Raw genomic sequence first — 24,831 nt, forward strand, 5'->3', positions numbered from 1 at the left:
TTCTAATGATAGACTCCCTTTAACCCCTTCCCGACATCTGCCGTACTAGATACCGGGTATCTAAAGATGGCGGCCGCCATAGCCACTGGTGGTCTGCTGTTTTGTACAGTAGACACCGGGCACTAATGCCTGCAATTAATGCCCACACCAATTATGGGCATTGACCCCTCTCTGGCGCCTCGGTGAAAGCTGACCGAGGCACCATTTTACTGGCGGCGCCTGGGCTCCGCCATTTCCTCGGGGATCACAAGCACCCGGAGCAAACTCCGAAGCTTGTGTCCCATTTCTATGACAGCCGGGAGCCTTGTGCCGCCCTGTCATTCTACACTTTCTGTTGCAGGCTGCTCTGTAGCCTGCAATAGAATTACTATATGCATTTTAATGCATTGCATTAGTGATCAGACCCCCTGGGGTGTAATAAATGCATATGAAAAAAAACTAAAACCCAAAAAACTAAAAAGGATTAAAAATTCAAATCACCTCCTTTCTCTAAAACATATATAAACGTACTTAAATACTGTGAAACACATGTCCAAAAAGACCAGCTCTCCAAATCTATAAAAATATTTTTCTTGTACGGTAAACACTGTAGTGGGAAAAAAAAAGTCAGCCAAACCGCCATTTTTTCACTGATAAAAATTTGAATAAAAAGTGATTAAAGCAATAGCAATTCCCCAAAATAGTATAACTGAAAAGTATACCTGGTCCCGCAAAAAAAGACACCCTATACATCCCTGTACATAAAGTTACAGGTGTCAGAATATGGCGACTTTTAGAAAAAAAGTTTTGGATTTTTGTTAAGGGTTTAAAATATACCATATAAATTTGGTATCCTCAGAATCGTGCCGAAACATAGACTATAGGTGATGTCATTTTGGCTGCTCAGTGAACACCGTAAAAATGAAACCTGGAAGAAAGTCACACAAATGCACTTTTTCTTCAAACCCACCCCATTCAGAATTTTTTTTCCAGCTAATACAGAATAATAAATGGTAGCAATATGCAGAAAAAATTGTCCCGCAAACATTAAGACCTCATATGGCTTTGAGAGCGAAAAAATAAAGTTATGGGGTTTAGAAGGAGGAGAGTGAAAAATGAAAATGCCTGCGGTGGGAAGGGGTGAAATATGTGAGGCATTGTTCACTGTTGCAATAAGGTGGATATAAAGGTCTATAAAATAATGCTTTGTTTTCAGCATTCGCTAACAGTTATGCAATGGCCACCTCCGTGCCCCTAAACTCAGTAGTAGAATGGCCCCTTCAATGCCTATGGCAGTGACGAGCCTGGGAGTCTTCAGGCTCCCGGCTATTATGGCAACCGATCCCTACCCTTCCGATGACGTTCTGGAGGGTGGCAGTCGATAAAAGATAGCTATGCCCATAGCTCCTGTGGACTTTAGATGCTGCGGTTTCGTTTAACCATGGCATCTAAAGTATTCAAAACTACGATGTCTGCACCGATCCCAGCTGGTCGTGGTGGTATTATACAGCTGGCATCCGCCGTGTATGAAGAGAACTCTTCATACATCCCCATTGACCAATGACATACTTTAAGAAGCAATGTAGTAAGCTTGAACCACTGGGTAACTGGGGAGGATTGATGGTACCTTGTTCAGAAAGCGTGTCCCCCTCTCCATTCATGCCATAGATCCCTGATCGTATAATAACCTACAGCGGCCTCTACGTGTAATGTACAAAAGACCTTGTACAAATGATACCCAAAAATTAATCTGGGACAATTCACTGTTCTGAAGCTTGTTCCCAATAACAGATGTATACATGGTCCCAGATTAAGCAATTTAGGTAAGGTTCTGATGTCCAGGTAATCCATAGCAGTATCACACTTTCCCTAGTAGCCCTCATAAAACATGTAAAAGAATTGTAATGGATCAAAATGGTAAAAATATTCAGGTCTAATATAAATTTAAAAAAAAAACACAGGACATGTTACACAACGAGAATTTTTTTTTGTAGATGAAGTAGATTTATCATGGGACATAATATTGAATGTAATGTTCAAAAATATGTAGGCTCTGATATAGGACACCACAGATACTGGAAAGTCTTTTACATTTTCAATATACCGTATAGGGCTCGTTCACATCTGCGTTGTTCGGTCCTTATTGCAGGTTTCCGTTTCCTGCATAAAACAGAGGCAGGAGACGGAAACCTGCAGGAGACTTTCTCACCCATTCATTTGAATGGGTGAGAAAGCTGTCCGGCCGTGCGCGGCAGTGAGCGTTTTGCGCTCTCCGCCGCGAAACCGGGTTTTATAATCCGGACACAGAGTCGGACATGCACTACTCTGTGTCCGGATAAAAAAAATCCGGTTTCGTGGCGGAGAGCCTAAAACGCTCACCGCCGCGCACGGCCAGACCCGGTCTATGGTTTCCGTCTTCTGCCATGCAGAAGACGGAAACCATAGTACGGAGACATGAACGCAGGTGTGAACCCAGCGTCATACTTGAGTATAAGCCGACCCAAATATAAGCCGAGACTCCTAATTTTACCGCAAAAAAATGGGAAAACTGATTGACTTGAGTATAAGCCGAGGGGGGAATCCTCCATTTAAGATAAAAAGCCTGGTCGTGCCTCATAGTAATAGCAATTGACCCCATCATGTCCCTCACATTAACCCCTCTTGTGCCTCACATAAGAGTTACTGATGTGTGGGACATATGGAGGTAATAATTAGATATCTTCATAATTAAGGTCCTTCATTAGTACCATCATGTGTCTCACATATTAGTAACCCTTATATGGGGCACACAGGGGTTAATATTAGGGACATGATGGGGTTAACTGTTATTAATATGAGGCACATGAAGTTACTGAAACTAAATTAATAACCCTAAATGCCTGACATTGAATAGGCAGAGTAACTAAAGGAAGGTCCTTGTGTGTGTCACGTTACTCGAGCTTCCTCTCCTCCATACAACAGACATCTTCCATAAGACACAATGAATCCTGGCGACTCATCTGTAGGGTAGATGCTAAATCCTAGTGTGCTAAAGGACCTCTGATGACGTCATGACCATGTGGTCGGACTCTGGTGTGGGAGGAGCTACTAGGATTTAGTCTCAACCTTATCTGCAGATGTTACATACCAGTGGCTACAGGACCTTTGATGACATCACAGTCACGTGACCTCATGACAAGCCACCCACAGAGCAGTAGCACTAAAGGACCTCCCCCTTCCAGTTTTCTGTGCTCCGTGGACCCTGACTCATGTATAAGCCAAGGAGAGCTTTTTCAGCAAGAAAAATGTGCTGGAAAAGTCGGCTTATACTCGGGTATATATGGTATGCTGATACTTTTCTCAGTGATATTTGTTCTGTACTCTAGCATACTGTTGATGTTGTATCTCTAGAACTAGGGATAATGACTTTTTGGTTTCTGGATTTTAAACTGCAGTTTACTGTATATTGTTTATGTTAAATCATTTCTTTATTTGCTTTGAGCTTTATATTCTGAGAGTCATTACTTTTTTTTTTTTTTTTCCTTAATTCCCAATTGACCTGTGCGAAGTCCTGTTGTTTTTGTTGTGGGACAAACTCATTTTTATGGGTACCATTTTAGGGTACACATTAGTTTTTGATCACCTTTTCTTTGGAAAAGAAGTGACCAAAAAAGCAATTTTATACCCCCCCTTTTTTTTTTAGAATTCACCATGTGCAAGTAACATGAGATTTAATAATTAGAATTTTCACAGACAAGGCAATAAAATAATGTTTATTTTTTATATGATAAAAGGAAAGTTAGAGTCTATCACTTCTGGCATTACCATAGGTTTTATTGTAATGATTGTTGAAAACCATCTTTATTTCCCAGCTTATGTTCATATCCTTCAAGTATGTGGTCTGGTTATAATCCAAATATCCAGTTAATTGTACTCTCTTTTGGGTAATGCTGGTCTCAGTGCTTGTTCAAGATTTAAGTCCCATTTTGTTCATCATTTGTTCATATACTGTCCATGCCATTGCTGCCATCAGAGTTCTGCGTAAGGCTCGAGGTATGCCTCCACGGAAAAATCCAGGCAATCCATGATTCTAGAACAGAACATAAAAAAAATGTTATTCTATTATAATGCAAACAGCACTAGATTCTATGTCAAACTTTTTGATAGATGCAGACACATTTGTATCGTTGCTGGCGGCTGCGTTCATACAGAGTCTTTTTGGTCAGGAATTTGGTCAGGAAACTGACTCAAATTCCTTCTCCAAAAATGCCTCACCATACAGTCCTATGGTGAGGCGTTTTTAGGAGAAGGAATTTGAATCAGTTTCCTGACCAAAAAACTCTGTGTGAACGCAGCCTTTAGGCTAAGTTCACATGGAGTTTTTTGGTCAGGGTTTTGGCAGAAATCTGCCTCTAAACCCTGAACCTAAAAACGCCTCACCATTTAAAATATACAAAACGCTTCTGAGTCTTTTCCACTAGCGGCAAAAAAGAAGCGAGATGTCCATTCTTTTTAAAGCTATGAGCATTTTCCGGCTTTCCCTGATCAGGAAATGCCAGGCGTTTTTTGTTTTTTTTAAAAATATAATTCATGAACACATCCAGTCAGGAAACTACTCGAAAAACACCTAAACCCCCCCCCCCCCCCCCCGCTTCAAATGGCAAAAAACACCTCAGGGAACTCCTCACACGTTTTCCGGTCCGGTTTTGACAATGGCAAAACCCTGACCAAAAAACTCTGTGTGAACTTAGACTTACTTGCAAACAAGATAGTCCTACATGAATACTCCTAATGAAGAGTTTGGATGGAAAGTTATTAGAAACCAAGTAAAAAAAATGCTTGATGAATTTTAAAAGGGCTGAGGCAATCTACCCTTAACATCATGCATGACGCGTTTAGTGAGCCTAATAACATAATGCGGGGATTATTGCCAAACTAGTACTTCTATTCCAAAAGGAACAGATTCCCAGCTATGGACAGCGCTGTTTTGATCTGTTGGATCTCCTCAGCATAGCGTAGGAATACTAGTTTGGCAGAGTGAGAGACTATAGACCAGGATCAGGGGATAATCATACTCATCATGGTAGTTGTGGGAAGACAGAACAAATGCAGAAGATGCAAGGAGCGCACAAAGAAATCCAGCAATAACTCAAAAAACTACTAAAGGGTATTTGGGTGCACTTATTAAAGAGGACCTTTCATCAGATTGGGCACAGGCAGTTCTATACACTGCTGGAAAGCTGACAGTGCGCTGAATTCAGCGCACTGTCTGCTTTCCCGATCTGTGCCCCGGGTAAAGCGCTATCGGTCCCGGTACCTAGCTCTTTACAGTCAGAAGGGTGTTTCTGACAGCCAGGGATGCCCTTCTGCCCAGCAGCGCCTATCGCGCTGCACAGTGTGAGCGGGGAGGAACGCACCCTCCCCTCCTGATAATACTCGTCTATGGACGAGCACTGTGAGCAGAGGGAGGGGGCGTTCCTCCCCGCTCACACTCTACAGCGCAATATGCGCTGCTGGGCAGAAGGGCGTCCCTGACTAACTGTCAGAAACGCCCTTCTGACTGTAAAGTGCTACGGTACCGGGACCGATAGCGCTTTACCCGGGGCACAGATCAGGAAAGCCGACAGTGCGCCAAATTCAGTATATAGAACGTCCTGTGCCCCGGACCATGAAAGGTCCTCTTTAACCTATTAATAGCACTAAAAGACTTCTTTTTGAAAAGTTATTTTTTTTTGCCTGGAAAAATTCTAAGGACAAATTACATAAAAACTATAATAACCTAACTACCGGTAGTTGCTATCTTTTCGGTTGTCAGTATATGTGTATATATAACATAAAAAAACAAAAAACTTACCAAGTTTGTTCTTTCCTTCCCAACATTATTGGTAAGCTCACATTTTCTTGTAAAAGTTGGTGTGGTTATCGTCCCCATGCAACAGCCATTCTATCAAAATGTTCATTAGAACTTCAAACTATAGTGCAATATACACAGTCCAATCATATTAGTGTGACCATCGGCTACTTTTGACGTCAACGTTAACCAATCGCAGAAGGCGTTTGTCATCAGTCATCTGGGTGTACTCATCATTGTGGAAGGCACGATAGATCAACACAAGTATGCATCTATCCTTCCGGACCATGTTCACCCCTACATGCGAATAGTTTTTCCTCAGGATGATGGCATCTACCAGCAGGACAATGTGACGTGTCATAAAGCTCGCAGTGTACGTGCGTGGTTTGAGGAGCACCAGCATGAGTTTACCGTACTCCCTTGGCCAGCAAATTCCCCGGACTTGAACCCAATCGAGAATCTGTGGGACCACCTCGATCGGGTTGTTCGCGCCATGGATGCTCAACCGCGTACACAGCTGGACACGGCATGGCTCAATATACCAGTGAACATCATCACAACATTCCCTCTCTTCCTGCACGTCTTGCAGAGGTCCGCTCTGCAAAAGGTGGTTATTCTAGATTTTGACAGGTGGTCACATTAATGTGACTGGACTGTGTATCTGCCAGGATCGTTCTCATGTGACATTATGAGTGCAGTGTTTTCACAGGCCCTGGCATGTAGAACTTTATTTTTTATTAAAAAAAAATACTTTTTAGGCATAACTAAAACAAGTAAGGTGGCGTTCACACTTGTGCCGCTGTATGCCCGCCGTGATTCTGCCAAAATTGCAGGAAAAACAGCTTGGAGAAGGCTTGCATACAGTAAGTTTAAAAACTGATTCATTTTAATGTGTTTTTAAAGCAAACCGCTGATGTCCTTCTGCAGCCTCTCTGCCATGAAACTGCTTTTTTTTTCATAGACACAAAGTCCTGCATGTTTGACTTTGTGTCCATGCAGAAAAAAAAAAACGTTTTTACGGCAAAAAGGCTGCCTACAGCCTGAGAGGCCCTGAGTCGTGTTAGATATATGGAGAAGCTAGGAACAACTACTAACAACAGGCAGGACTCTGTCAATTACACCTGGGCACCTTAAAGGGGCTCTATCAGCAAAATTATGTTGTATGAGCCCCACATATGCCTGAATAGCCTTTAAAAAGGCCATGGTCATGTGATAGATACACAGCTTGTTACTAGGTAGACATCTGATTACGGTGCTGTGACTATAGCTGTGCACCTGTGTGCCCACCACATGACCATAAAATAGATAGATAAAATGGGGACCAAAGAGGGCATACTAACAATGATAACTGAAGAAATAAAAACAAACAAAAAAAGTGTTACTGTACCATATTTTGTTATGACAGCAGTTTTACAAATGGTTGCACTTTAGAGGGGTTGGCCACTTTAAAGCTAACAGTTTGTAGTATGTAGCACAAAGATAAATAATAAACTTACTCAGAGACTCTCACTTTCATTTCTACTTCTGTCTCTTTATTTTTGAAGCCACACCCCCCACTGACCTGGCTCTGCCTGCTCCCTGATACACCTCCTCTGACCACTGAGTGTGTGACAATAAGGAACATGTGACACAGCATCGACCATGTCACGTGTGTGTGCCTGCTCTGCGTTCCTACCTGGTCTATCACTAAATACTATAATCAGTAAGGAGCTTTCTGTGGGGTGCATGGTGTACTATGGGGGAGAGTTGTAGGGTGCATGGTGTAGTGTGGGGGTGGAGAGATGTGGGGTGCACAGTGTACTGTTGGGTGCATGGTGGGGGGGGGGCATGTGGAGAGCTGGGGGGTGCTTGTGTGTGCTCCATGCACTAAAGGTACATTCAGGGGTTTTTGGCAATGCACAAGAGGCTCATGAAGAATGGAGGAATCTTTTATATTTGTGTTGGGTTCGCATGAGAGGCGATGCATGGGTCCCTGATAATATGCTTTATGCTAAGGCCCCAAGTAGCTGGATGCAGCCAAAAAGCCTTGTGGGGAAAAACACTGTGGGAATGCATAGTGATTTATCGCAGTACTTTTCACATAAAGTTTGCAGAGTTTTCCTCTGCAGACTTTCTGTTTCCATTATACCTATAGGGAAACCGCTGGTATTTCCATAGGTATAATTGACATGCTACCATTTTCCAAAACGCAAGTGTTTTGAAAAATCGTAAAATTTCCGCTGAAGGAATTTTTCTGCAATGCGTGGATGGTATTCACTGTCCATTTTGCAGGGACAGGAATACGCTGCAGTTTTTGCTGTGGTGTTACCACCACATTGGGCTTCAGCCTTAAAAGACACATGGGGAGCTGTATGAAACTTGTTTGGGGTGTTCTGAGCTGTGGAGTGCTGATTAACACTATAGGGTAAGAGTTGTAGGGTGCAGGTTGTAGTGTGTGTGGGAGGAAAGATGTGGGGTGCATTGTTTAATGTGGGGGAGAGATGTGGGGAGCATCAGGTTGATAGACCGGGTGTTGTTGGTGCTTTGCTTATTTTGTAGACAATGTAGACCTCCCTAGAACCGAATGGTTCCGCTCACTTCGTACGCTTTCTCCATGGATCCTCCAAAGTCTCTCTTCCCACAGCCTTTCAGAGGATCTGCCATGCAGGTACCTCCACCAAGGGCTTTATCTCATCAGTATATCAGCTTCTCTCTTGTCAGTCACTTCGCTCCCCCATTAGACATCGCTATATGTCTAAATGGGAGGAGGCGCTGGGTGTTTCTATCTCTCAGGGACAGTGGCAGATTGTCTGGTCGCGAAACTCAGAAATCTTCCCAGTGCATAACCCTTAGGGAAACACAATTTAAACTTCTGATGCACTGGTACCATACACCGGCCCTCCTCCATGCTTTGAACCCTGCCCTTCCTATGCAGTAATCAATGGTTAAAGATTATATAAAATCCAAGTTTTTATTTTTGCTTCATTAAAAAAAGTTTACAAAAATGCCATATTGTGTATGGCCATATTTGACTCACAAATTACAAGATAAAAGGAGCGTCTGGGCTGACACGTTTCAGTACAAATGTTCCTTAGTCGTAGCCTGAAATAAAAACTTGGATTTTATATCATCTTTAACCATTGATTGATGGATACCTTTCTTGAAAGTTTTTTTTCTACTGCTGAAGTGCTCCTGGCCGAGGAGTAATTATCCGTGCAATCCACCTACATACTGAGGAATGTAAGTTTTTTTTTAATCCTTTTTGATTTAACTTGGATCAGTGGGCTATGTTTTCCCTTCTCCTTCTTTCCCCTTGACGTGTTCTTTCTATGCAGTGTTGGCGTTGTCATTCTGCCGTGGGTACGTTGTACCACATATTTTGGACTTGCGCCCTTATACTTTGTTTTGGCAGAAGGTCAGAGCTTTAACTGACTCCTTTTTGCAAGGAGTCTCCTTAGATCCCCTTACATAAATTGTGAACCTCCCTCCCAGGCATCTCAGCAGTAAGACTTCCAGATTGTTCCTTCATCTCTGCACGTCCGCTAAGACCCTTATTGCCAAGCACTGGAGAAGCTCTACACCCCCCTCTGTCACAGAACTCTTGGCACGCATTAAGGATGTCCTTGAATCCTTGACGGCTAGCCTCAACAACACTTGGGATGCTTTCAACTCTATTTGGTTCCCTTGGGATGCTTATTGTGCCATGCAAGGACTGTGACCTAGTACCCTATTTCACAGCTTCCACTTTCAGGTTGTTGATGTCCCACCTACACAAGCCGGGTGAGCTTACACTGCAAAATCTCATTTTAAAGAGGACCTTTCATCACCCCAAGCGTGTGCAGTTTTCTGCACCATGTTACAGGCACAGCTGCACAGACTCTGGGGCACTTTGAATTATCTCTCTAGCCCAATAGCCCCTAAACAATGAGCATTAACCTCTAGGCAACGAGCAGTAGTCCCTAGCAATGAGCATTTACCCCTAATAGCCCCTAGGCAATTAGCAGCAACCCCTAGCCATGAGCAGTAACCCCTGATAGGCTTTGCACACTCTTGATGAGCTTCAAGAGGTAGTCTCCTGAAATGGTCTACCAACAGTCTTGAGGGAGTTCCTAGAGATGCTTAAAACTTGTTGGCCCTTTTGCCTTCACTCTGCGGTCCAGCTCACCCCAAACCATCTCGATTGGGTTCAGGTCTGGTGACTGTGGAGGCCAGGTCATCTGGCGTAGCACCCCATCACTCTCCTTCTTGGTCAAATAGCCCTTACACAGCCTGGAGGTGGGTTTAGTGTAATTGTCGTGTTGAAAAATAAATGATGGTCCAACTAAACGCAAACCGGATGGAATAGCATTCCCCTGCAAGATGCTGTGGTAGTCATGCTGGTTCAGTATGCCTTTAATTTTGAATAAATCCCCAACAGTGTCACCAGTCAGGCACCTCCACACCTCCCCCTCCATGCTTCACAGTGGGAACCAGGCATGTAGAGTCCATACGTTCACCTTTTCTGCGTCGCACAAAGACACAGTGGTTGGAACCAAAGATTTAGAGTCATCAGACCAAAGCACAGATTTCCACTGGTCTAATGTCCATTCCTTGTGTTCTTTAGCCCAAACAAGTCTCTTCTGCTTGTTGCCTGTCCTTAGCAGTAGTTTTCTAGCAGCTATTTTACCATGAAGGCATGTTGCACAAAGTCTCCTCTTAACAGTTGTTGCAGAGCTGTGTCTTCTGCTAGAGCTCTGTGTGGCATTGACCTGGTCTCTAATCTGAGCTGCTGTTAACCTGCGATTTCTGAGGCTGGTGACTCGGATGAACTTATCCTCCACAGCAAAAGTGACTCTTGGTCTTCCTTACCTGGGGCGGTCCTCATGTGCGCCAGTTTCTTTGTAGAGCTTGATGGTTTTTGCAATTGCACTTGAGGACACTTTCAAAGTTTTCCCAATTTTTCGGACTGACTAACCTTCATTTCTTACAGTAATGATGGCCACTTGTATTTCTTTACTTAGAATTTGTATTATGGCAAGAACAAAAAGCAGCTAATCTATGCAGTAGGACTATCAGCTGTGTATCCACCTGACTTCTGCACAGCACAACTGATGATCCCAACCCCATTTATAAGGCAAGAAATCCCACTTCTTAAACCTGACAGGGCACAGCTGTGAAGTGAAAACCATTTCCGGTGACTACCTCCTGAAGCTCATCAAGAGAATGCAAAGAGTGTGCAAAGCAGGAATGAAAGCAAAAGGTGGCTACTTTGAAGAAGCTAGAATATAAGACATATTTTCAGTTGTTTCACACTTTTTTGTTAAGTATATAATTCCAAATGTGTTATTTCATAGGTTTTGATGCCTTCAGTGTAAATCTACAATTTTCATAGTTATGAAAATACAGAAAACTCTTTGAATGAGAAGGTGTGTCTAAACTTTTGGTCTGTACTGTATGTGGGTGTAAACTGCTGCTTGGGCACACAGCAGGGCTCAGAAGGGAAGGAGCACTGCACTTTTGAGGTACAGATTTAGAGGGACTTTCTGGGCGCCATGTTGTTTTTGCAGAGCCCTGGAGGTACCAGTAAACTGGAATTCCCCAAGAAGTGACCCCATTTTGTAGGGGTAATTTCTGCAAATGTGACATGGTGTCCAAAAACAAACAATCTAAATCTGCACTCCAAAAACCACATATCGCTCCTCCACATCTGCGCCCTGCTGTGTACCCAAATGGCAGTGTATGCCCACATGTATGACACTGGTGTACCCCAGATAACGTACTGGGTACATACGGCTGTTTGGGCACAGACAGAAGGGAAGAAGCGCTATTTTGGTTTTCGGATGTCATGCCACGTTTGCAAAGCCCCTGAATTGCCAATAAAGTGGAATCTGCAGACATGTCACCCCATTTTGGACACTAGCCCACTGATGGGATTTATTGCGTAGCAAGCATTTTTAACCCTTGAGTGTTGCATTTCTTTAGTTTCCAGGAATGAATGCGCAGCTAATAATGAGAAGTTAAAAATGAAATTTTTCCAGATATTCGCCACTTCAGTGCCCGATAGGTTGTGCTCAACTTATGTCAGCAGAGAGACACACTGCAAAAACTGGTAAGCGGGTATCTCGGGCACAACAGCTTTTAGAGCCCCTTCACACGGCTTAAGCGCGTCGCTCCTTTAGACATGTATACACGTGTCCGAGTGCGGCGCTTCAAAACAGAGCCCATTGATTTCAATGGGAAGCGCACGTATATGCCGATATACACGCGCTTCCCATTGAAATCAATGGGCTCTGTTTTGAAGCGCCACACTCGGACACGTGTCTAAAGGAGTGGCGCGCTTACGCCGTGTGAAGGGGCCCTTAGAGCGTTCATCTCTCATACAAGTCAGGCACAACATATTATGCACTAAAATGACATATTCCTGGAAAAGTTGTAATTTTCACCTTTCACAATCAGCTTCGTATTCATTTATGGATAATAAGTTATAGCAACACTTGGGAGTAAAAAATGGTCTCTGTAGCCCTGGACAAATCATTCAGGGGTGTAGTTTCCAAAATAAGGTCACATATCGGGGAATTCCACTTTACTGGTGTTTCAGTTCTGCAAAAGTGTCATGGCATTCAAAAACCAAACCAAGTCTGTGCTCCAAATAACCCTTCTTCCCTTCTGTGTCTGGCTGTGTACTAATATCAGTTTATACCCACATATGACATTACATTCCTTATCCTGGGTACACCAGTGTCAAACGTGGCATAAACTGCAGTTTGGGAACACAGCAGAGCACAGAAGGGAAGGAGTGTGATGTGGCTTTTGGAGCGCAGATTTAGATACAGTGTTGGCCAAAAGTATTGGCACCCTGCAATTCTGTCAGATAATACTAATTTTCTTCCAAAACTTATTGCAATCACAAATTATTTGGTATTGTTATCTTCATTTAATTTGTCTTCAATGGAAAACCACAAAAAGAATTGTCAAAAAGCCAAATTGGATATAATTCCACAGCAAACATAAAAAAGGGGGTGGACAAAAGTATTGGCACTGTTTGAAAAATCATGTGATGCTTCTCTAATTTGTGTAATTAACAGCACCTGTTTCTTACCTGAGGCACCTAACAGGTGGTGGCAATAACTAAATCACACTTGCAGCCAGTTGAAATGGATTAAAGTTGACTTAACCTCTGTCCTGTGTCCTTGTGTGTACCACATTGAGCATGGAGAAAAGAAAGAAGACCAAAGTCTGAGGACTTGAGAAGCAAAATTGTGATGAAGCATGAGCAATCTCAAGGCTACAAGTCCATCTCCAAAGACCTGAATGTTCCTGTGTCTACCGTGCGCAGTGTCACCAAGAAGTTTAAAGCCCATGGCACTGTGGCTAACCTCCCTAGATGTAGACGGAAAAGAAAAATTGACGAGAGATTTCAACACAAGATTGTGCGGTGGTGGATAAAGAACCTCGACTAACATCCAAACAAGTTCAAGTTGCCCTGCAGTCTGAGGCTACAACAGTGTCAACCCGTACTATCCGTCGGCGTCTGAATGAAAAGGGACTGTATGGTAGGATACCCAGGAAGACCCCACTTCTTACCCAGAGACATAAAAAAGCCAGACTGGAGTTTGCCAAAACTTACCTGGGAAAACCAAAAACGTTTTGGAAGAATGTTCTCTGGTCAGATGAGACAAAAGTAGAGCTTTTGGGAAAAGGCATCAACATAGAGTTTGCAGGAAAAAAAAAAAAAGAAAAAAAAAAGAAGAAGAGGACTTCAAAGAAAAGAACACGGTCCCTACAGCCAAACATGGCAAGGGTTCCCTGATGTTTTGGGGTTGCTTTGCTGCCTCTGGCACTGGACTGCTTGACCGTGTGCATGGCATTATGAAGTCTGAAGACTACCAACAAATTTTGCAGCATAATGTAGGGCCCAGTGTGAGAAAGCTGGGTCTCCCTCAGAGGTCATGGGTCTTCCAGCAGGACAATGACCCAAAACACACTTCAAAAAGCACTAGAAAATGGTTTGAGAGAAAGCACTGGAGACTTGTAAAGTGGCCAGCAATGAGTACAGACCCGAATCCCATAGAACACCTGTGGAGCGATCTCAAAATGGCAGTTTGGAGAAGGCACCCTTCAAATCTCAGGGACCTGGAGCAGTTTGCCAAAGAAGAATGGTCTAACATTCCAGCAGAGCATTGTAAGAAACTCATTGATGGTTACTGGAAGCGGTTGTTCGCAGTTATTTTGTCTAAAGGTTGTGCTACCAAGTATTAGGCTGAGGGTACCAATACTTTTGTCCGGCCCATTTTTTGAGTTTTGTGTAAAATGATCAATGATTTGACTTTTTTTTTTTTTTTCATTCTCTTTTGTGTTTTTTTCATTGCAAGCAAAATAAATGAAGATATTAATACCAGAGTTTGTGTTTGCAATCATTTTCTGGAAGAAAATTAGTATTATCTGACAGAATTGCAGGGGTGCCAATACTTTTAGCCAACACTGTATTTGGTATCTGAATGCCAAGTCATGTTTGTAGAGCCTGTAAGATACCAGAAAATGGATTCCCCAAAGGAGTGACCTCATTTTGAAAACAGCACCCCTCAAAAAATTTTCAGTGGGTGTAGTGAGTGTAGTATCCCAGACGCGAATGCACAGTGGATAGTGAAGAGGGAATACGTAAGCTATACGTAGTACATTGCAAACACCAAATTGCCTACTATGACTCCCCCAATCATAGGAGCTACTGGAACACTCTGGGGGTCACTTCTGATGTCTTTTCCCTCATAAGCTCTAAATCTTGGGTGTCCCTTGATATACGCTCGTACAGCTTATATATTCCCTTCCTGCCGCAGCCAGTTGTGTTCTAATGATTTGGCGGTTTTGGCTTCACATTTCTAGATGCTGTATTTTCTTTATTTTTCTGGTGACGTGGCCATATAAGGGCTTGTTGTTTGTGGGATATGATGTATTTTGTAATGACACCATTTTTGGGTGCCTACAACTTATGGAATACATTTTATTAACTTTTATTTTTTTTTTGCTGGATTTAAATAAATAAAATCAATTCTGACATTGTGTTTTACCTTTCAAATTTTTCGCCATGCAGCGTACAGTATAGGTAACATGTTACCTTTATTCTGTGGGTCGGTATGGTTACGGCAATACCGCATTTATATTATTTTTTTAATGTGATAATTCTGCAGAATAAAAACACATTTGGGGACATAAATCAATGGGGTTTTTTTTGCATCACCATCTTCTGAGAGGCGTAACATTTTTATTTTTCAGTTGACAGTTATGGTTGAGGGCTTATTTTTTGCGGGACAACTTGTGCTTTTTACTGGTACTGTTGTGGGGTACATATGACTTTTTGATCACTTTTTATAGCATACTAGCTGCTACCCGCGACTTCGTCTGCGGTGATTGTAGAAGTGTGTAAATAGTGTCGTGGGTGAAATTTTACGATCGGGTTTACGCGGCATTAACGCCGCGTACACGCGACCATAAACGCGCACTGTAAATAGCGCGGCGCAAACGCTCCCGTAACGCGGCGCTCAGCGTAAAAAATAAGCACCAAATTAGCACCGCGTTACGCCGTGTGAATGGACCCTTACACGTGTATTTGTAGACGTGTATTTTCAGCAAATACATGGGCGTTTAGTGGGTGTGAAGGAGAGAAGGGGGTGCGCTGAATAATGCAATGCATTGCAATAGTAATGTATTGCAATGCATTGCCTAATAGTGTGAGTGTATGCAGGCGTAATGTTTAGTTCAGTTAGTAGAGTGGGGGATTTCGGAGGCGGGGATAGGTAATGTGTGTGTTTCACAGTATTTTTTTATTTTTTATTTTAATGCTAATGAGATTTGCAGGCTGCATCCAGCAGCTTGCAAAACAATACCGTTGTACACCAGCAGGGGGTGTCCTGAATTGCAAAACAATACCGTTGTACACCAGCAGGGGGTGTCCTGAACAATGCAATGCATTGCAATCGTAATGTATTGCATAATCGTGCCAGTGCTATTGCAGGGTACGTAGCATAGCCTGCAGCAGCCTGGACACACTGAGCTGCGTGAGAGAGCTAGCGGCTGCTATAGGGACCTTCACGGCGGCAGCCTAGCCCTGTGTAGGCGGTGGAGATGAGCAGGAGGATGCCTCTGCGCAGCAACGGACAGACGGGAGCTGCGGGACAGGTAAGAGAAGGCGGCAGAGGACGCAAAGTTGGCAGGAACCGGAGACATGACGGGGGTAGCGCAGTGTATGCGCGATTGTGTAAGGGAAGGGCTATGGCGTACGTGAACTTAACCAGTGTCGAACTGGTGGATGGATTGTGCAGAGGAAACAGCAGGGAGGTGATAGCGGCGTCGGGTACTGTTGCGAGCTGGAGGCAGGATTTCGTGTGCTGCGGCCTAAGGTGGAGGCGCAAAATGGTGGCGTGCTAGTAACACGTTGTTTATGTGTGCAAAGTGCGCATGCTCCTGTGAAGCTAGTGGAGAAGTGTGGTAGGCGGTGCCGCGGATCCGCCCAGCGGTGGGGGTCGTCAAATATGGCTGGTCCGGAGAGTGACAGAGGTAGGCTCCTGCAGGATGGTAAAGGTGAGGGTGAAAGTGGGAAAGTATATGTGAGTGTGTGGGGTTAGGGGCTAGGCTGTATGGGGTAATGTGAAGTTTAGGGGCTTGCTATGGTCCAAAGTGTGTGAGATTGCAGAGATGGTGATGTCAGTTTCTTTTTTGTGGGATTTGTGTGGAAAACGTATGTGGGTTACTGTGTTGAAAAGTAGCCTATTGTGCCCTATGTGCCCTAAGTAGCCTATCCCTATGTGGGTGTATTAACTATGTTTGTGGAAAATTTCAGCCAAATCGGTGGAGCGGGTTTTGCGTGATTGACCGCCAAACATCCGAACAGATGGTGAAATAACACTACTTCCGGAGTTCACATTAAATGTTGTTTCAATTTTATTGTACAGATTGTTACGGACGCGACGATACCAAATATGCATTGTTTTTATTAATTTTTTAGGTGGTTTTTTATATAATTAATTTTCTTTAGAAAAAAGGGAATTTTTGGGGCTTTATAAATTTATTAATTATTTTCAAACAATTTACTTACTTTTTCATATGTCCCTTTAGGACACTTGATTCAGCAATGATTTCATTATTAATATATAGGCTATGAGACACAGCATTCAGTGTCTCACAGCCTATACAGGAAGTCAGGCGATTAACATACTGTATATACTCAAGTATAAGCCGACCCGAATATAAGCTGAGACCCCCTAATTTTACCACAAATACTAGGAAAACTTATTGATTCGAGTATAAGCCGAGGGGGGGGAAATCCACCATTGCAGAAAAAAAGTCTGGTCATGTGCATTACAGCTTAGTAACTCCATGGGGATCATAGTAATAGCAGTTAACCCCATCATGTCCCTCACATTAACCCCCTGTGTGCCTCACATATGAGTTACTGATATGTGGGACATATGGAGGTAATAGTTAGGTATCTTCATAATTAAGATCCTTCATTAATACCATCATGTGTCTCACATATTAGTAACACTTATATGGGGCACAGGGGTTAATATGAGGGACATGATGGGGTTAACTGTTATTAATGTGATGCACATGGGAGTTACTGAAACTAAATTAATAACCCCAAATGCCTGACTTTAATAAGCAGAGTAACTAAAGGAAGGTACCTGTGTGTTTCACTTTACTGTAGCTTCCTCTCCTCCATACAACAGACATCTTCCATAAGACACAATGAATCCTGGGGACTCATCTGCAGGGTAGATGCTAAATCCTAGTGTGCTAAAGGACCTCTGATGACGTCATGACCATGTGATCGGACTCTGGTGTGGGTGGAGCTACTAGGATTTAGACCCTTATCTGCAGATGTTACATACCAGTGGCTACAGGACCTTTGATGACATCACAGTCACGTCACAAGCCAAGGTATGTGGGGCTCAGGGCTGCCTGATCACTCTGCGGGGGGTGCCTGGGGGAAGAATGATTGCGCATCCCGTTGGATGCAGCGATCGTATTTGATCTCTGCATCTAAGGGGTTAAAAAAAAAAAAAAAAACATCGGAGCTGATCTCCGATGGGGGCTTATAGAGCAGGTGTTGGCTGTCACTAACAACTAACACCAGCTTCTTTATGTCGGCACTGACAGGGAAGACCTTCCCTGACTGCCCGACATAATTTTACTATAGGGCAGTCAGGAAGGACCTGTCAGTGCCAACGTAATTTTACTATGGGCCGGTCGTTAAGAGGTTAAGTCTTTAAATTTCACATTGCTGGAAAAATGGCAAAACAAATTTTACAGGTCATCAGGTGCTATATTAAAGACATTTCACTTTATTAAAGGAATTCTATCATTCCCTTTTTCTACAAACACCACATTGGAATAGCCTTTAGAAAGGCTATTCTTCTCCTACCTTTATTTTTCTGATACACCACAGTTTCTGAAAATTTTATTTTTTATTCTTTATGCAACTGAGTCTACAGAAAGCACAGGAGGCTGTCCCCTGTGCTCAATGAAGACACTCAGCACCACCTCTTTCTTCTGCCGACGCTTCTCTACCGCATGCTCAGTCGGCTCTGCCATGTTGCGTTGGACAGAGACGACTGCGCATGTCTGTTCGGCCATGCGCAGTTGGCTCTTCCCAACGTGACATGGCAGAGCTGACTGAGCATGCATGGGATTTGAATTCCGAACACAGAATGATGACTGATGACATGACGGAGGCGTCAGCAGAAGAAGAAAGAGGCGGCGCTGGAGCATCTTCGTTGAACAGAGGGGACACCCCCTGTGGTTTCTGAGCACAGGGGGAATGTCCATTCTTTCTGAAGACTCCTTTGTTATACAGAAACAGAAAATTTTCAGAAACGGCGACGCAGATCAGAAAAAGTAAGGTAGGAGAATAACCTTACTATAGTACACATCTTCCCATGATAACAGGGAATGTGGAGAAGACAAGCAACCATTATTAAATCTGCATTAAAAGAAAATGTGATCATCAAGACTTTGTGTTTGTTATTTGACAGATGACCACTGGGCATAACAGCAACATTAGGAAATAAATGGTCAACTAATCCATGGCCCTTGCAAGAAGGCTCCTAGACTGGGGCCCCACATTGTGGAGAGACAGATTTTTGGTTGCAGATTTTGCTGCGTTTTTTTGATCCACAGTCAACAGAAAGTAGGAAGTGTTTTCTATATATTTCCCATTCCTTTTGTATAAGGAAAATGTTTGTTCTCGTACCGTGTTAGCCAGTGGTTATGAAATCTAAAAAAAAAAACAAAAAACTTGCAAGTCTTCAGTGGGTGATACCTTTTTTAAAGGCTAACTCATAATGATGACAGAATATGACGTTTCGAAGCTTACTCTGGGCTTCTTCTTCATAAATATCTAAAAATACTTTCTGCAGGTTGGATATTTATGCACAACTGGACACATAGGGATAGGATTACGGGGGGGGGGGGGGAAGAGGCTTATTACTATATACATATAAAAACAAATAATTCCCAGTTTATTTATCTTTATGGCTGTCTTAGTTCAGTGATTTGTATAAAATGACATGAACTCACGTGATGTATTCATCCCATTATTTAAGACTCTGGATAATGGAATGAATACATCACGTGGGTTCATGTCATTTTATACAAATCACTGAACTAAGCCATAATGATAAAGAACCTGGGAAGTGGGAATTGATTATTTGTTTTTATATGTATATAGTAATAAGCCTCTCCCCCCCTCCTGTAATCTTATCCCTATGTGTCCAGTTGTGCATAAATATCCAACCTGCAGAAAGTGTTTTTAGATATTTCTGAAGAGGCCCAGAGTAAGCTTCGAAACGTCATATTCTGTCATCATTATGAGTTAGCCATTAAAAAATGTTTAAGTTTTTTTATATTCCTTTTGTAGTCATTCTTGCATTTTGGCTCAAATAACTGCAGTAAAATCTGCAACAAAAAAAGCCGTGTTTCTGAAATGTGGGGCCTAATCCTTACTATCATTTGTAGCAATAATCTAATACCTGATAAATATAGTGGGCGGTCTGACCAGTCCATCTGTACTTTTCAGGAGAAAGTTGCATATGAGTTTTGATGACATCAGCAGGCTGAGTAGATATAGATGCCAGAAGACCAGCTATAATCCCACACGAAAAATTTAGAAGAGGGATGAATGTGGAGTCCATATTATCTGCAGGGAAACAAATTAATCAAATTCAGGTTTAAAAATACTACATTATTGTACTTGTAATTATTATACTATGAAATAAATTTGAAGGGAGTCTTCAAAATAAATCCCAAAGCAATAATAGTGTTTTAAGAGGGCCTTTAATAGGAGAGGAAGCTAATTAAAATTAAAACAATAGGAGCAGAAGCTACTTTTGTGGCCACAAAGTGATGAAACAATGCTGAAATGATCAATATATGATATGAAAATAAGCCAATATCCTACTAATATTATAAATGTGAAAGTTTGTGTGTTTGAATGTTTGTAGGTTTGTGTGTTTGGATGTTTGTTCCACTATCACAGCCTGTACGGATTTGGCTGAGATTTCGCACATACCTAGATAATTTGCCGGAAGGAAAGATAGGCCACCTCCCGAGGCGCGCACTCCCCCTACAACCCCGACGGGACTGGCGAAACAGTACTCCAGCTCCGCTGTATGGCCTCTGATGGCGTCCTCGCTGGTCTGTCCGCTCCCATTGGTGTGCGACAGGCTCTGGGCGGGCCTGTGGAGAAGCGGCGCAGCCCGATACGTCCAAGGCAGTGTGTGGGTGGGCCGCTCTCCAGCCCAGCCAGCGTGGCGCCTACTCGGAGCGCCGCAGCCATGCTGCCTGCTCTGCCTAGCCACACCACTCTCCACGGCGGCAGCAAGTGTGCAGCCTCCCTGCGCAGCGGCACTCACCACCAGACACCGCTTGCATCGGCTCGGCCAGAGCGTTAAGTACTACGGGACACTAGCGTACGGGTAGGGGGGAAGGGAGGATCGCTTCAGAGGGGGGTTTAAGGGTGGCAAACGGGTGGACGCCACGGGATAATCAGTGGGGTGCTGCAGGAGAGAGGGGCTGGTGAGCGACAGCCGGGGTGCAGCAGGAGAGACAGAGGGGCCTGCGCGGTTGGGGTCGGCACGGGGCTGCTGCGGTGGGAGAGGCCCGGCCCATGCGAGACAGAGCGGGGACAGGGGCGCCAGAGGAGGAAGGTGCCTCAGCCTCTGGAATCGCAGGGGTCAAGTGTGTGGGGGAACGGCGGGAGGGGGCCACACTCAGCTGCTAGGCATACCTCCCAACCATTGGCCCGACAACTAGGTCAGTGGAGTGAGAGCGGAGACAGCGGCGGGGGAGCGTTGGAAGGCGAGTAGAAGTATTTGTGTTGAGGGGAACATAATGTAGGGGGCCTATGACACTGGTGGCAGATGAACATGAAACTGGGGACAGATGAAGGAGCTATATAAGATAATCCTTTAATCCTTTAATAGTCCCACGTTGGGGAAATTTCAGAATTTCTATATAAACTGGTGGAGAGATGGAGGGGTGGAATATAATTTACAGGTGACTGTAGCAGGATTACACTGTGTGGGGGCACATAAAAAATGCATGACAATAAGCAGACTCCACATAAAAGTGGGCGGCCATACGTTTCTCACGGCGCATATTTTGTCCCTCTTTTGGCTCTTCGCAAGTTGGGATGTATAGGTAGGTACAGAGACCGCGGTGCCCAGTGAGGGGCAATGGGGGCCGGGGCGTGCAGAGCTTGGCACGTGTGCGCACCGCCAATCAGAAGCGCCAGTGTTTGTGTACATATAAGCGGGTCTGCAGCACCGCCAACCTGCAGACGAAGTCGCGGGCAGATGATAGTATTAAACTATTATTGATTGAGGAAGTATTGAGCACCTGATAAAACTCCCTGTCAAGCATTGTGCAGGTGACAGTCACTTTCAAAATAATACTGACATAGGAAATATATAGAATGTATTCTTTTCCCTATGTGTATACACTCTTTCAATAATACTTAAGCTTGTAGCATGCATCTCTCTGGGTCAATCTGACCCATCTTCCATATTAATCAGAACACGTGCAGACAGAATGCTGCACCCCATAATAAACCAGATCATAATAAAGTGATAAGATGGTTATTAAAATAGCTTAAGATGAGAATAATGGAAAAACCCATGTCAAAATAGACTTTGGTATGCCACACAGTAAAGATGGCCACGAACTGACATAACCTCTGGTCATCTAGCGTGAGTAAGAGGAATAGTTACAATATTCATAGAATATTCATATTAGGGGAGGGATATTCTTGTAATACTTATGCATGGAAATTGCTGAATCCTAACCGTTAATGATTACTCAATGACACACCCATATACGCCTACCAAGTTAATGATTACTCTATAATACACCCATATACGCCTACTGAGAATTGGTATAAGAAGACATGATGCATGCAATAAAGGTATGCTTCTACCCAGGTTCAATTTGTCTCTGTGTTGAACGCATCACTGACTCGAGTCTCTATCTTTAAATTTGACTATCATCCAATATACTTAAGTGGTCCCATTGAGAACACCCCTGACAATACCTATAATCAACATAAAAAACTGAATTTACTACTCAGTGGTTGATAAGGAAAATATTTTAAGACTAAGACTCTATGTTGCAGTTTTTTGAACCAAAACCAGTGGATTGAGCAAAAAAGAGTTGGAGTTTCCTATATATTTTCCATTCATGTTGTAGCCATTCTTGGCTCAAAAAACTGCAGCAAAATCTGCAACAACTAAAAAAAAAAAGCTGTGTTTCTGAAATGTGGGGCCTCAGCCTAAGTTTTGGAAATCACGGTTTGTCCACACCGCAGTTTTTTTTACCACAAAGTGGGCATGGGATTCCCTAGAATCCCATACACTTTGCCCTGACTGTAAAACGAAGTGATTTTTCCCACAGCAGAAATCATGGCATTTACGTCTCGTGGGGCCCCGGACTAAAGCAGCTTTTTATTCAAAATTAATAGTTTGTTCAAATACAGAATGGCCAAAAACACTGAGTGTGTCAGGGTTTACAGTAAGGAATAATAATCACAATTATAATAATATTTCCCTTGTTCCCCTTATATATACTGTATAATAATAATTTCGGCTTTGTAAATGTTGAGTCTACGGCTCGACAGCAAATTGTGAGATTGTATAGATCAGATTGGGGAGCGAGCCCAGAGAGCCCGTGATAGTTAGCAGCATGTCATCCACAAAGAGGCTACATTTATGATCATGATTCCCAAACCTCCCTTATGCTCCTAGCAGTCGGCTGTGGGTGAGTTCAGTGTGCTATCTGGTTTTTTTTTCGGATAGCACAAATAACCCATTAATTTCAGCCAACACACATGACTGTGTATTACACAGTTCCGTGCACAGGCCAACAGTATGGGCCGCAAAACTAAGGGCAGGTCCTATTCCTTTTTTGCAGCTGTGCATGCATGGCTCCTAATCATTGAATGACTGGGACCGCCAAAGCACGGATGGCACACAGATAACAACTGTGTGCTGCCAGTCCCTTTCAATCACAGTCAGCAGCCAACCCTCGCCCATGTGCAAGAGGCCTTAATGTCATGGTTAGGGCTCATGGCAATTGCTAGTGGCTCTATAGCAAGAGAAGACCCAGGAGACAAAGGACAGCCTTGGAACCACTACAGATGGTTATCAGAGAATCCGTCAGAAGTTTCAAGTATTTGACGGGGTCGGAGTAAAGAAATCATGGGGGGCTCGCCAGTGAGTGACTAGTTATGACCATAAACCGCAGAACATAAGCAAGATAGGTCCAGGCAGATAATTAAAAGCCTTTTCTGGCCGCATGTTCCGTGCTGACACCGCGCGGACAGCACATGGACTCCATTATAGTCTATGGCAGGGGTAGGGAACGTATGGCTCTCCAGATATTGCAAAACTACAATTCCCAGCATGCATACTTGCTCTGCTGTTCTTGGAACTCCCATGGAAGTGAATGGAGCATGATGGGAGTTGTAGGTTCCCTATCCCTGGTCTATGGGGTCCATGTGCTTTCACTGCACACCGCTTACCAGTGCATTTGGTATTCTGTTGGGGGGGGGCATCCCGAACAGATTACCAACGCAGATATGAATGAGGCCTGAGTGGACCAGTATGCACCAACATTGGGAATATGAAGAATAGACTTGAGATTGGATTTTGGTCGAGACATGTTTGAATCTGATAAAGAGCATGCCCAGAAATATTCAAGCACTGTTGAAAGCCAAAAAGTGGATTTACAAAATAATTAAAATTTTGATTTTTTTGTGGGACATTTGGAGGGAAACGTTATAATGTGGGGATATATAATGTAAGGTGCCTGTAGGAGATTTTACTTTGTGGGGCACATAGAAAAATGATTGAGAATGGGCGGAGTCAGCTGATAAGTGGGTGGAGCTAAATTTGCAGCGGCGCGTATGGCCCTCTAGAACAGTTATAATTTCTCATGTGGCCCCATGGGAAAATTAATTGCCCACCCCTGCCCTATTCTATCATTTACACCACCACCAATATTAATATTGAAGGATTGTTCCCCTGGTCTTACATGTTTATATAGGTCTATAAATGTCAATCACTTTTACGAATATATTTAATTTAATAAAGCTTTTTTTTTTTTTTTTTTTTTTTTTTTAATTTTTACGGTGCTTCTGTCTCTTTGACATTGTTATACAGTGTTCTTACAGTGTAAGAGATCAGGGGATCTAATGCCCAGGGCACCTGCTGATCAGCTGTTGAAGAGATCATCATGCTTTTGCAAACACCTTCACTTTATATAATTGCACAGATCTGATTTAGAGTGACCATGCAATGTAATTAAAGTCTGTGATATCACGTCTGCTATAAAATAGATGAAATGTAATGTAAATAATGATGGGACCCCACACAGCATAATATGCTTCAATGTAGCTTTTACACAGTATAATATGCTCAATGGATGCCCCACACAGTATAATATGCTTCACAGTGGTCTCCACATAGTATAATATGCTCCATAGTGGCCCCACTCAGTACAAAATACTCCTAAGATTC

General features: G+C 43.2%; 1 protein-coding gene across 1 annotated transcript in view; it reads right to left on the reverse strand.

The window, feature by feature from the left end:
• Window positions 1-3,715: 3,715 nt before the first annotated feature.
• SLC25A38 (solute carrier family 25 member 38) overlaps window positions 3,716-24,831 on the reverse strand; it is a 44,595-nt gene continuing 23,479 nt past the window's right edge. The window contains exons 5-6 of the mRNA XM_075286362.1: window positions 19,792-19,958; window positions 3,716-4,048 (exon numbers count right to left, since the gene is read on the reverse strand). Of these exons, the coding sequence (XP_075142463.1) occupies window positions 3,926-4,048; window positions 19,792-19,958 (290 nt within the window). The 3' untranslated portion in view covers window positions 3,716-3,925. The remainder of the gene's footprint in view (window positions 4,049-19,791; window positions 19,959-24,831) is intronic.

This window comes from Leptodactylus fuscus, chromosome 9 (assembly GCF_031893055.1).
Source record: "Leptodactylus fuscus isolate aLepFus1 chromosome 9, aLepFus1.hap2, whole genome shotgun sequence".
Classification (NCBI taxonomy): Eukaryota; Metazoa; Chordata; class Amphibia; order Anura; family Leptodactylidae; genus Leptodactylus; species Leptodactylus fuscus.